Source organism: Colletes gigas, unplaced genomic scaffold (genome assembly GCF_013123115.1).
Source record: "Colletes gigas isolate AHSC1104 unplaced genomic scaffold, ASM1312311v1 Colletes_gigas_Sc00011, whole genome shotgun sequence".
Lineage (NCBI taxonomy): Eukaryota > Metazoa > Arthropoda > Insecta > Hymenoptera > Colletidae > Colletes > Colletes gigas.
Window position 1 is genome coordinate 4,138,880 of NW_025106640.1, and position 14,403 is coordinate 4,153,282.

Consider the following 14,403-nt stretch of genomic DNA (forward strand, 5'->3'; position numbering starts at 1 on the left):
TTTCAAAATGGCAGAGGTGCGACGTTCAAGGACGAGAGGTGCTCCCAAGTCGATGGTCCTCTTTCCGGGTTCGAGACATTCCCGAACACGAAAAGAAACGCTAAAAGTCTTTTCAAATTTCCTGGTCATTAGCGACTTGGGTTCATCTTAAATGGGGGTGGCTTTTTCTCCTTATGGCGGTTCAATCTAGAAGAGGGTGCAGTGCTTATTATACTGACACACAGGTGTGATCGAATCTGATTATACAGAATCGAATTTGCAAGAATCTTCGATAACTTAGAAGGTGGATCCTGGAGGGTCAAAAGCACGCAGGTACCATGTAACCAATTTTGAAGGCTTTTTGCATAATTTAAAAGTAATTTGGGATCCCTCCCTATAGACGAAGATCATCGTAGATCTTTCTTAAGTCTGGGAATTTATTATACCGCGTTAACGTCATGATATAACGCGCGGTAACTGCGTTGTGTAACGTCGAAGAGTCTGCAAATTACATAAAGAGTAATCAAACGTGTCTAGAAACCGAGTTTCTCTTGGAGTAACGAGCTCCCAGCGAGATTACATTTAAACAAATTAGACGTTGCAGGATATTATTAACGTTAAGATATGAGCATTTAATACGTTTTCGCGCGTGTTCGCTTTCATTCAAATGCCGCAACGAGTATTAACGATCGAATCCCGGTTAACTATCGTTGAACCCGGCGGTTTGCAAGCCGCGCAATTTGTCACTTCGCCACGATGGCTTTTACATCTATTCATACTCATCGTCGCTGGGTGTAGAACTTTAATTGATTACAGCCTTCGAACCTTCGAGTGATATGTGAATGCGTATTCTATTATCGAAATATCATTGTACCCGTACGTTGCCGTCAGTTTCGACGGAGCTGCGACTCCCACAGGGGGAAAAGAACACGAACAGCGAATAAGCCAGGACAACCTGTCGTACAAGATGGCATCGCGGGAGAATTAACATGTCGCGGTTAATGCACTCCCGTGCGGAGACACTTCCTTGAAATTTCCAGCGTAAATCTCGCGAAGGGGTTTACGTAAATCCTGCGGGAACTGTTACATAAATCGCGACTGGCGCGTCTAACATAACTCCGTCGAAACGTCGGTTATGGTGAAAAATTATGTAACGCAAGAATTCGCGGGTCGTTATCCCGAATTATCCAGCGGAAAGACGGAAACGGGTCTTTTGTGACGCGAAAAAATTTCTCCCGACGTTCGAGGATGCCTTTCTCCGCCACTTTCGACGCCGGCCTCTTTCCTCGTAAAAACGAATTCGCGATCGATGGCTACGATAATTGGGATCCCTCGATCTTCCGTCGCGGAAGACAGAATGGAAGAATAATAGCAACTATGTACAGTAAAATTCCGATCATCCGGCGTACTCGGGACTGGGGCAATACCAGGAAGTCAAATATACCGGATAATTTCACTATACCTACATATGAAGTGATAAAAACGAGGAACATAATCACAGATTTCTGGCCACACATTATATTTTAGGTAAAGAATTTTTTTTTCGAAAACGCGTAGGATTTCGGAGGTATGTGTATTCACCAAAAACGATTGTAATCGACTCCCGCAACTAAAAGTAATTTTTTTAGAACGATTTGAAACTTTTTTTTTCACCGAAAAATTTGGGTATCAAATTCATTATAAAAGCTGCAGTCGTTGCAAGCAAAGGTTTGCTATCTCGTCCAATGCAACCTTTCGAGATACGAAAGGGTTGGAAGAATACGATTGACAACCCTAACTGGAAATAAGCGTTGTTGGAGAACGTTCGTTAATTCCGGCCTCGATAAATTCGGATTACGTTTTATAGGGATCCGCGAGTTGCCAGGCGGACGGCGAATTAAGGGCAACGAATGAAACGTTAAATGAACTTTCCGCGTCGCCCGCACGCTGTCATAATTACTTCGGGTTACCGGTCTGTCTGTAACCATGCACCGTTTCGACGAATCTAATTCCGCCGGTTCGACCAGAACGATTACGACTGTCGCAAATAAATTAACAAACGCGCGAATTTGACGTTGCCACAGCGAATTGTGAATTATGTTAACGTTCCTGGCGCTGAATTCGTTTGACGATTGTCGAAGATAATAGCGCGGCTTTGCTGGCAGATCTTAGAATGAACATTTATAGCGACTAATTGGCGGTTAATGGTATTTATGATTTTTATAGACAATAGTTCGGGTCTTGACTCACGGTCCATTGGACAACGATGAAAATTTATGGCAGTAAATGGATACTTAATGGCACCGATGATACTGGTCTTCTGTGATTTTTAAGGGCAATAGTACCAAATATAGATCTTAATTCAGGGATCCATGAAATCTGTGCACACAGCTATGAAAATTTATGGCGGTAAATTGATTTTAACTGCTTTCCATCCCTCCCCATTGATTTTCAACTTTTATTCAAGCTCGAGGAGTCTGTGGATTTCTGAAAGTCTGAAAGTTGCGTTTTCGCTGACGAATGAGTGAAATTTATTGTGTTCGATGACGAATACTGGTAAGAGGTATCGTAATTATAAACGACAGGATAATTGCGTGCTTTCTCTCTGTATTCGAGTGTTCGTTGCAAACGAAACGAAGGTAAATTTGGAGTGAACGTCGCGCAGCATGACGAAGAAGCGCGTTAAGTCGAATTCCGAGGAGACACGGAGACAATAAGAACGAAACTTATTCGTTTCGTGTAATCGCAGTCGCTAACGAGCTCGTAGAAGCTCGTTTAGAATTTCTCGTGCGCGAGCGGAATGCCTTCTTCGTCAATGCGAGTTTAAACTCGTTATCGTCTGTCTCATATCGGATCTCCCTTTCTGGGATTACCTCCTCTCGCAGGGAGAACACTGACGACGAGAGGGTCTCAAAGGACTGAACGAATAATCGCCGAGCGATTTTGCTTCTTCCGTTTCGTCGCTGAGTAATTATTTTCTGCCGAAAAAATACGATATTCCGATCAGAGGATGATCGAGAGCTTGAAACAAATTGATAAACGATTTCTCGCGACACGGTATGCGTAAACAGGGTTACTCTAGATTTCGAGGACCAAATTGTCCCGCGGAAGTTGGTTCGTAAATGTGTTTTCGGAGAACAGAAAATAAACACGAAGCACAGTTGTAACAGCCGAAGTTTCGAAGCACCGGGTTGCTGGTGGCTAAAGCAAACATTGTATTCGTCATGATTTCCCAATTCAAACTTGTCACTGTTATTCGGAAAATCGACGCTGAAGCTGACTTTTTCAGAGTATGAAACACGGATTGAATGCAAAGTCGATTTTTCAAGAAAAAACATCGCGTTACTGTGTTTATAACTGTACGCGTCGATATCGCGTATCGCGCTTCTGCAATTCGTGCAATAACAATCCGTGAAAATGGTTCCCTTCGATTCGAACGGTCTGCAAATACATATTTCATAACCACTATTATACGCGTTCGACGGTTAAATTGATTTCGATCTCTTTACTAAATAAACTAATATAATTATTTTTTCAAACGATAGAAAACGGTACAGTATTCCTTCAAAAAGCTCCGAGTATAAAAATACGTTCAGAAAATTCAGGAACCGTCCTTTAAGTTAGATTAAAATTAAGATTAGATTTAATGGCGGCATTATGGCTGTGGCTCGTCTTTTACGGGCACTCGAGTACATTCATTTCGTTACGCGTACTTTCTCTTGTTTTCTTAACTACTAGAAACATTTTTATAGCTATTGTTATCTCGCTACTTCGTGTTATACGGTCGTGCGACCACATTTTTTAACAGCAGCTCTCGTGCCAGCTCGCTATAAACCAGACACGGGGGAAAATTTTACTAGAATAATAGACGGGGAACTGACGTAAAATTTGGGGGGATCGAAGAACCAAAATACCACTCTATTTTGTAACTAAAATCGAGGTGGAAGATTCGAATCGACAAAATAAAAATGGCTCGACGCAAGAAACGGGGGATCCTTCGTTCCTAAAACGCAATTATAAATCGTTCCGCGTTACAAGGAGGAATCGAAACGTTCGGTTAGTTAAAAATCGCGGCAAATTAAACGGACTTGCGCGATAAGATCGAGCCTTTAGGGCGATAGGAGGGAGGGGCTGGGGATTTTTTGTCGCCCGTTCCGGGTGGGGGACGGTTGGGCCCGATGAAAGCAAATCGACATAAATATTGATAACCGGTGGTCAGGACCTGGAGGAAGCGGGATACCAGGGTGGAAGGAAGAAGAGAGAGAAAGGGAGTCCGAGTTCGTGACCAGAATAACGACTGGGACTCGTGCTCGGGCCGCGTGCAGGAGCAAAAAGGCCCGAAAGCGATTCGAGCAACACTCCGGTGCCGTCTCGAATCGACCGCAGAAACCGCACGTCGGCCACGATCGCCGAACATCGTTGAAGAACTGCCAGCCAGTTCGGTTAGGCTTGGTGCTCTCCGGAATTCCCAGGAATTCCCGAACGTATTCGTGAAATTCATGAACCACGTGCTGGAATCTAGCAGCCTTTTTATCGAGCCACGAGAAAAAAATTTATTACTCTCACCAGGCGACGAGGGTCCTCCAGAATGGCGTATCAGCGTCCAAAGGGTTGCAAAAGAGAATTTGTAACGCGGAAAACGTGTCTCGTTGTTTACACACCGAGCATCGAGGCTTAACTCGGAGTATATTAAGGGTTGTGTTCCTGGAGAGGGTTGATTCATGGACTCGGGCGGTTGGAATGGCTCCGAGAGCAAATTCCTCGCGGCCATTGGTTCATTCGGATCTAGAGAGTATATCATTTTAAACCTACTTCTTATCTGGAAGGTGAAAATTTAGAAGACGTAAGGTTTAGAAGTGTCTTGTGATTTGAGGGTGGATAAGATAGCTTCCAGATATCCTCACGATTCGAATAAAATTTTCGCGGTCTATTCTTGCTTTGGAAAGAATCTCAAAGATGCATCGGGAAATGCAGTTTGTGCATCGTGTTCTCGGTCGAAGGGAACCGTGAACGTCGTCTCGTCGTACCGATACGTGTCGAACAACAGTCCGCAGGAGCCTCTGATCCGATTTACCCTTTGTGCATTTTCCACGGGGTAAATATTTGTCGAAGATGTGTGCGTTGCACCCCGTGAGCGCGTGTTTCTCGGCCGAGGTTGCCCGGAGATCGATGGCGGGCTCGCCGCGAGAAATATGTACTTCTTTGCCTTCGCGGCAGGTAATCGAATCTCGCGATTCGAGAGCTGCAGGTGCGCTATCAGTCATCCGCGTAACCTCGGTTAAACGCGCGTCGTTTTATGCGAAAGGAAAACATTCGGTGCCTTGGTTGCATAATACGGGAGTTACGTGATGAATGAAGACACGGGGAGCATCTCGGGAGATACTTCTACGTAGATAAAATTATTTATCTTTGCGAGACGGGCACAAAGCGTTCGATATATATCATGCAACGATTTCGACAGAGTCGGCGTTCTGCGAAACTGTCGCAATTGTAAACCCTTGAATAGTTCTATGAATATAATGAATTTATTTTTCAATTTTTCAAGCGATTCGAATCTCGGAGAGAACGAAGCTGAGGAAATTGTCCTGTATAAATGTCTCCTGTCATCGCGACCAAGGAACGGACCAGACGTCTCTGACGGAAATATCGATGATTAACGCGCTCGATTCATAGATTACAATCGATACTTTCTACCCAGATAATTCGACGTCACGGACATTCGTGCGAATCTGTGTCAACGATCTTTTGTCGGGGAACATTTTATTATCGCCCGGGACCCAACGTCGTACGAATGAGAACAATCCTTTCGCGATTTTTTATTCCGCGCATCGATCAAAAAATTCTATCGATACGTTCGAGCAGAGTTATTGTAATTGGAAACAATCGATCGATCGTCGATCTTATTGGACACTGGTTGCCACTCTCGTTGGCTTCTGTAAAATACAACGAACGAAGGCGATATATCTGGCGGCCAAGGTACAAATTCTCTTAACGCAAATAAAAATAGAGTCGAATATTGTGCCAAGGAAAATGAACGCAATATTGCGTATTGTGGATTAAAAATTTCTTACGAAACCCGTTCCCCCGTAAAAGTGCACGATAAATCACGGAAAGAAGAATCTGCTAATGAAGCTGTCTTAGTTTACAAGGTATATTATTCGTTTTGAGAATGAATTGTCACGACGACGTCGATGAATATTAAATTTTCTGCCGCCCGGCGCGCTTTAAATTCCGCGCGAAATCGTGAAAACGTCGCGTGACGGACGTTAATAAATGTTTCGGGATTCGATATAATTTCGCGCCAACAAATGAGTCCGGTTAAAATTCAGTGGATACGGCCGACGGTCGAGTGCATCCGCCTCGAAGGAGCAACGCAGCAAACTTTGCATTTAAAGAAGATGCATTAAACCTAATTGACTGGCTCGGATTGGCGGTGTTCCAATTACTCGTTGTTGCAATTCCCTCGGTCCCATCTTCTTAAATCGGTTCCGGTCGATGTACTAGACAAACCGCGGTGTCTTCTTCAATCATAACGTATTGAAACTACCCTAAAATCGAATATTTAAATTTCTCTACAAATCCACTAAATTGACCCAAGAATTTATTCGATATATTAGTATGGTTTGTTAAATATGCTGTCGTGAACAGACCTCGGGGAAATAACCGAGCAAATCTAGCGTTTCACGCCCCAGAATCTTAACGATGATCTGAGTGAAAGAAAACTGAACTTATACAACCTCGAGACAATTCATTGATCTATTCCAAAAAAGTTGGTTCGCGAGTCTTCTTGGATTCGAATTACAGGAGAAAAATTTGAATTGTTGCGAAAGAGTCTCCGCGATCCACCTTGAAATTTCGCCACGTGGGTGACAGGAGAAAGCTCTCGGAGAAGAGGAGGAGACGAGTTGAGCGGAAAAAGGAGGAGAAGCTTCGAATCCGCCTCGTCATGCGGCCCAGCCCCACTTGGTACTGTCAGTTAGGCTGATTTATTGCTCTCTGCCCCTTTCTCCATCAACCCTCGATGGACTGGTTGCGCGTTACAGCATCCTGATCTCTCTCTGTCTCCGATTCATGGTCGAATATCGCTACAAATTATTTCTCTGTAAATATTTGCAATGGCTCTGCCTCTTCAGTTAGCCATTTTTATTTTTCTCGCTAAATAATTTCATTTTGCAAACCTAAACATGCGAACTACCAAGCAAACACTCTGACAAATCTGCTTCGATCAATTTTGAAGGTAGTTTTTGTGCTATTTTAGATAAATGTTTAATGTCAATGTTATTATGAAGTTTGACTTATTTTATAACAAAATTATTCCACGCTGAGATTTAAAGACTCTGAAAATTTACGATCCTTGAAAAACTGTTCGATAATCTTTGCACCTTCCGTTAAGTTTCTTCGTCGTATCGTCCCTCCTTCTTCAACTTTGGCGTCCACTTTCTTCATTCATTTCGCCCGCCACGGAGATCATTACCCTTTCTTTGGCAAATTCACTTCATCCTTCTGCCACTCGCGATTGATAGAGGGCTTCGCTAATAGCTCGACACAGGAGTGCTACCCGAAATTATCGGATAATGGCCACTCTGCCAATCAAGTTTCGCAAGTTTGTAATTTGCGGCTCGTCCGGACCTCGCTCTTGAAACACGGATAGGCATAAACGCCATGAACTTTCCACAAAGTATACGGCTCATTAACACTGCTATCACACCTGATTTCCCCGTTTCTTTAACAAATATTTAGAAACTCATTTTTTAGATTTCTTTAAAGATAATAACGAAGAGATTTGACTTTTATCAGTGAACAATTTAATGGGTTAAAACGGTCCTTCAAAGTCGAATAAAAGATATTTCAAATGAAAGTTATGGAGCTTTAAACGTGAAATCATACTGGATCAGAAAAATGTCGCTTTTCATTATTTTAAAAAAATTTTCCATTCAGCAGGATGTCAATACAGAGACTGCTCGTTCGAGGAAACTATCTATCGATCCCGCGGTCATTGTAAACGCATTAATCGGAGTGCAGGTCGTCGCTGAAGCGGAATGTTTGAATTGCAACAGTTACTTCCAGGAGGATAGTGCATTTTGGAATTTGGAAAGTTTGCCTGGATCGCGGAACGGAACCGGCCGTGTCGAAAGTTTCTCCATTTGTGGAGAAATTTGCATAAAAATTTTCCACAGTCGTTCCCAGCGAGCCTTCGTAACTCGATTCGAAAAAATATGATATCATAATGGACGCTCGAATGTTTATAATGCGTATCTTAAAATCTATTAACCGTTCCGCGGGCAACGAACGATATTTCTCTGAAATTTAATAGTCTGTCGATAGGAATTGCCGGGACGCGAATATTTATTCAACGGAATACTGAAATTTACCATTTTTCGACACGGTGTTTATTTACACTGTGCGCGATTTACGAGCAAATTTTAAAACGTGTCGCGATAAATATACAATGACGCGTTTCGATAAAATAAAAGCGTGGTATAAAAGTTTTGCACGTCGGAAATGGACGTGGAGCTTTCGATCATTGTTCCGTGTCAAAGTATCATCCGTAACGAAAGCAACCGTGACAGCTAAAGAACGATTTATCGTGTGCTTAATCTTCCCGTTAATGCAATTGATATTCTTCGATTTTAAACTATAGTAGAATAAAAAATAATTTTAATATCAAATATCTGATAAATTATTAAGCGTCTAGTCACAAAACTGGTGTCATTTCATTTTTCAAGCTATTCATAGTATTTATAAAGGTGTTATCGGATCTGTACTGCAATCGGATTATATGTGGCTTTGGACGAAATTATCGAGGGTAAACAAATTTCAATAGGTCCGCCAAACACCGTAAATCAAGATGATTAAGTTACGTGGTTCGTTCCGTGTACAGAAGCCTGACGGTTCAAACATAACAGAAGCATACTGAATTCAATAGTTACGGAACGGCTTTCTCCGAATTCGCGATTCACAAGCACCATAGGTACGAATCGAGCCATTGTCTTCCAGCTTCGCATTTGGCGAACAAGCCTGGATCCGCGAAGGATACACTTCCTGGAATCAATGGTTGCACGACGATAGAGCCAATTGCATAATTATCGCGTCTATTCTTCGTTTGCTCGTTTAATTTCGAATCAGTTTGAAACCCATTAAAATCTACTGGGAGTTATAGTTTCAACGTTCGATAGAAACCTTGCGCAAAAACGAATAATCGTGAATAATTATGGACGACTGGTTGACTTTGTTTTAGAGTTGCAACGATCTTTGAAAGTTTATGCGATATTTACAGCAATGTTGACAAACAATCCTTCGTGTACCGCGTGCACGGCTTTACCGACTATTCCGTAAATATTACTTCAGCGTGTTCTGACGCCAGCAAGCTTGCATATGCGGATGGAGCACAGAAACGGCTATAACTCAGAAGCAAGGTCAGTCAAGTTATATGTCTATGCCATCTTGCACTGCTGTCTTTCAGACCTGAATCTATTACTAGCGCGTCGACTACTAAAATAATTTTGCAAAACCTGATGCAAGCACGTCGATGAAAAAATACTTAAAAATAGCAGACCGAAATCTTCATCGAATATAAAAATTAAGAAGCAAAATTCTTCTCTAAATATCTTTAAGGAAGTATTCTATTAACAAACTGTACCAATATTATGTTCTCTATTTCTATTATTGGACGATCGAATATCGATGTCGAAGATTGAATATTTTTCTCGCGGAGGTCAATCAGATTCCCCAAGGGTTCTCCAGCGCAGAAGTAAGAGTTAACAGGGGTGGAAATATTTGATATAAACGAGACGTTACAACGAACGAAATTGAAATTAATTACTGGGGGGAATATTTTATTTTCCATTGACCGTTCGATCATGGGGACAATTAGCTTCGTAGGTATTTAATCTTCCTCCACGGTGGAAGATTCGAACGTAACTAGCTCGCGATGGAAGCGTTGCGAAACGCGATAGACCGTTTAGTATCGTTCCGCGAATAACTCGGGCAATTAAATCGACGTCGCGGGTATAAAGCACGCTCGTTCCGTCGTGATTCGAGGAAGATATTCACCGTCGGGACAATTTCCCGCGCGTGCACCGGCGAGATTACCCGACAACGGGACGAAAGTTTCGCGGGAAAGCCGCGACGAGACACGGCCATCACGAGATAGACACGTGTTACAGGAGAAATCTGCGACCGAGCGGTCCGCTTGATAGAGCAATTTCAACTTTCACGACGATACGGTACACTGTTGCCTGGATAACTGTCTGTATCCCGCGACTGGAAAGTGCAGTATCGTAACGTGGCCCGAGAACGTACGGAATATTGATTTCCCCGTAAAGTTATCTGCCGCGATTAGCCTCTAAATGTCGACAAGTCGTTTGGCGATCGAGTTCGATTTCCTTCAAAAGAAGAGGAAGGGGGAGTACGATGCAACCGTATTTGGAACTGTCACCAAAAGAAATTAATATCGTAAATGCAATTTATCAAAACGAAAATAAGCTAAGACTTACGAAACGGTCTCGTTCCTTCGATGAAAGAAACGCAGTGCATGTGATCGTATGGAATTTATAAAATCGAACACATCGTCTTAATGTGCCTCCAAACGAACAGAACGGAACGAAACATTGATGGGTGACTTAATTTGTTTGCCTTCGTTTGACGCACGATGTTATATATACTTCTTTATTCGACGATCTCGATGCTTTTGTGTAATATTCGATAGAATATATTTAACGAGCATAAATTGCAATCGAATTTTGCGTACGATTAATGCATTGTGGTCTTTGTTTTTATGTATATATGCGTATGAATAAACAATAGCTGCCCTCGCGCTGGTAGAATTACATTCGTAGCGCATTGTTAGCGTTACAAGGTCTCGTTAAACCCGAATATTTTTACCTTCTCCGTTATTGAATAGAACCGAGAGTTTTCTGTAAAAAAATATGTAATGTAATCTCTGTTTCGTTTTCTATCTGAATGGGGTTTTATCATAATATTAATTTTAATACATTTTAAGATCCCATACTTCTGTAGCAAGCTTATTACGAAATAATGTATCAAAGAATATCGTTTAAAGCGAATTATTTATGGAGCCAAAAGGTAAAATTAATGTCTCTTCATAGCGGAAAGGAAACGATTAATATTTCTCCGCTAAAAATCGTTGGGCTTATTAAGTTGCTTCAAAGACGCCCTTTGATATTATAAAATGGCGGTGACCCACGGCATCATAAAATATGAAATTGAAATCATCTACGGTGGAATCAGTTTCATCTAAACAAAAAGCGCGACGAGATTGTCCCATAAATATTCATTAAACGAGGAGAATGCGGACGTCGAACGACCGCGGATTGGATGAAATCTTTTTTAATTAAAACCTAGACCTTTTTCATTTATCTCGTTATATCTTTCAGCGACGCGGAAGCGGGAAGAACAGCTTGGCGTGTAAGAAGGTCATAACTTGCAATTCACGGTTTAAATTGAAAGCAACACTTTAAATATTAATCTAAACAAAAGAATTATATAATTTGGAATATATTTAACCAGTTACTTTGCGTATCAAAACGTAAACATCGGTGATTAAAAATTATTGATACGAGCGACGCAAAGTGAACGCCATCGACCGGGATGCTAATAAAATTCGAATTTTATATTTTCATCCGACCAGCAGCGGGTAAAAAAATGTTGTCCGGATAATAATTCTTCGAAAGGAAAACGCGCGGCTCGTGAATCAGCACGTGTCCGCGCGACAACGCGAAGATAGCGTCTAACTTTGACGGAAAAGCGACGGGCGAACTGACAGCCATAAATTTCGCGCGCGTGTAAATACTCATGAGGCCGGGTGTAAAAGCATGGAGCGGCTGTTGGCCTCATACATAAATGCATTGCTCACATTGGCAGACGCTGATCACGCGGTCGTCGTTTGCTTCTCTAGCTCGCCAACGACCTGTTGTTATCGTCGCTGGCGAGGATCGCAATCACTATCTTTCCGCTCTTTGGGGAACGGCTGGCCCGATAACCCCCGTTCATTATGGCTATCCAAGCTTTTGCAAAACAATTCTTTCTGCTCTATTTAAAGATACTTTACTTTCCGTGCCCCAAAGAGTCGAAGCTTTTGCGAACAGAATCGACACTGGGAAATCCGATTTCAAAATCCAATCAAACATATTTTCTTGTAAAAACTCAGAATTCACGATGCAAAGTACGAGACTGTTAACAGAATTGTCTTGTACGTATTCCGTGGATCTAGAAATAACAGATTTCGACGGTTCCCGAAAATCTTAACCGCAGCCGGAGGTCTCGCAGCTCCTAGCTATCCCGTCTAAACAAATAAATAAATATTGAACGTTGGTCTTGTACGTACCGTGAAGCCAATGCCAACAGTGGCTGCGAAGTTTCCGGGTTGAAAGCTCCCGGTATCGAACTGGACCAACAGAGAAGTCTTGCCAACTCCACTGTCGCCGAGAAGGATTGTCTGCAAATAAAAGGCACGATTGGTTCTCGATACGAGGCGAGCCATCCAGTTCTTCGAGAAGAAAAGCCCATCGCGGTCGAGTGCCGCCACGACGAAACCGTTTGCACGAGGCGGGTGATAAAATCTCCTGAATAGGAATCGCAAGAAATATAATAGTCGACTCTATGTGGCTGAACGAGCTTTGCTATTTCATCATGCACCGTTTTCATTACACGTTGATTACTCAGAGCTACTTTACAGAAAGAAAAACTCATTAGATTGGCCAACAAGTTAAAAGAATAATCGATCATCGTTCTGAAAATGAAGTTCAACGACACTGGTGACTGGAGGAGGTTTCATTACCGATATTGCGCAAGTTGTCCCCCAACGGTACGCAGGAAAAAAATGGGGAAAGTTATTATCGCCGTCGTTGTAATTCATCTTCCGGAACCGGGCGATAATGGCGGCGGTTTCACGAGTTCCTTTTACGTCGCGACACCTACAATCGACTACGCACCGGTATAACTATACGTACGCGTATATACCTGTGGCGAAGCAGGTGCCATCGCGGCCCGTAATGCAATAATCCGCCTCGTGGCCAGGTCAAACGATTATTACCGGCTACAGGTGTTACTATCGAGAGAGGCGAGAGAGCCCCGACAACAAAGTTGACTGCCGACCGCAGCTTTTATGGGACCACACAGCGCGATACTTAACGGAAGAAATCGAATCGCGCAGCTTAGAGGTGGCGGTCGAGCCAGGGAACACGAGGGAATATGTTTGGAGCCTAAGTCCGTGTAGCATGGTTACTAAAAAATTGAACAATCGATTTCAGGATTCTGCAAGATGTTTTTTGAAACAAACTCTGCCTGTCAACTTTGCTAATCTTCTTAATAAAAAAATTCTCGTAGTCTTTTATTTTATTTTTGTTCGAGTTGGGTGGTCACCGTGTGTAATAACAGAAATTTAGTAACCGAAGGGAGATACTTCTTATAAGATAAAGTTAAGAGGAAGATTTCCAGACGTTTGAGAACGTAGCTGGCGAGAACAGATCTATCGATAGAGCAATCACCCAGGAAGCGAAACTAGCAGGTTCGAGTCCTGATGGAATGACTGATCAGTCCAGTCTTTGTCTCCCTGGCGAGAAAACGGTCGGAAGAACGGCCATTTATCGGAGTTGCGAATGTGTCTGCGATACACCTGGGTGCCTCGAACCCATGACAGAATCGAAGATTACACGTCTCACGGGCTCGCGTCGGGATGGGAAGGTAGTCGTTTCGAGCTCTCGATGCCGGAGATAAAGATACGAGAGCGTTATCCTGTTAGGCGAGGAAAAGATTCCACGATATCGAAAAGAACATCCACGGACGGCCAAGTGCCTGTTACTGCTTCCGTTCGGATAAAAATCCTGGATGTCCGACACGATCGATCCGAGGAGCCTGGAAAGGTGACCAAATTACACGTTTGGGGTTACCATTGCGTTTAGGCGCGCAAACGTACTATCCCTTGCTTATCCATCGATCTATGAAACGTCGAGGAAACACGCCGCGGAATAAAAGTAGAACTCGATGGGGAAAAATGGCCTTGGACGGACCATAGAATTTTGTAAACTCGTTCTTTCGCCCCGAAATTATATATTTTTTAATACGTTGCACGGAGAGCCAAGAAGGAGAAGGAGATCGAAACTTTTAATGTTATCTTATTAACGAGGCAGAGTCTGCGGAATAGGCAAAAGTAGCCACGTTGCAAATTACCGATCCGATCTTGATCGATCGATGATCGGTTAGTCTGGACCTGTTTCGACAATGGCCGCGGCGGAACATCGAAAAGTGACCAAATTACACGTTCGGGGAACGAGTCTCAGCTGCTTGTTTATATCGCGCGTCGCGTATCCCGGGGCCGATGCAGGTGGAGGTAATGTAATAATTTGGCTCGTGCCGCGGGTCAAACGGCGAGTTCCGCCACGGAGCGGCGTCGAAGGGAATCCTGGCGTCGTTTCACAGGTGTCT

General features: G+C 43.0%; 1 protein-coding gene across 1 annotated transcript in view; it reads right to left on the reverse strand.

The window, feature by feature from the left end:
- Window positions 1-14,403, reverse strand: part of LOC122398596 (ras-related protein Rab-37-like) — a 100,394-nt gene that overhangs the window by 55,612 nt on the left and 30,379 nt on the right. Inside the window, exon 4 of the mRNA XM_043398638.1 lies at window positions 12,305-12,415. Within this exon, the coding sequence (XP_043254573.1) occupies window positions 12,305-12,415 (111 nt within the window). The remainder of the gene's footprint in view (window positions 1-12,304; window positions 12,416-14,403) is intronic.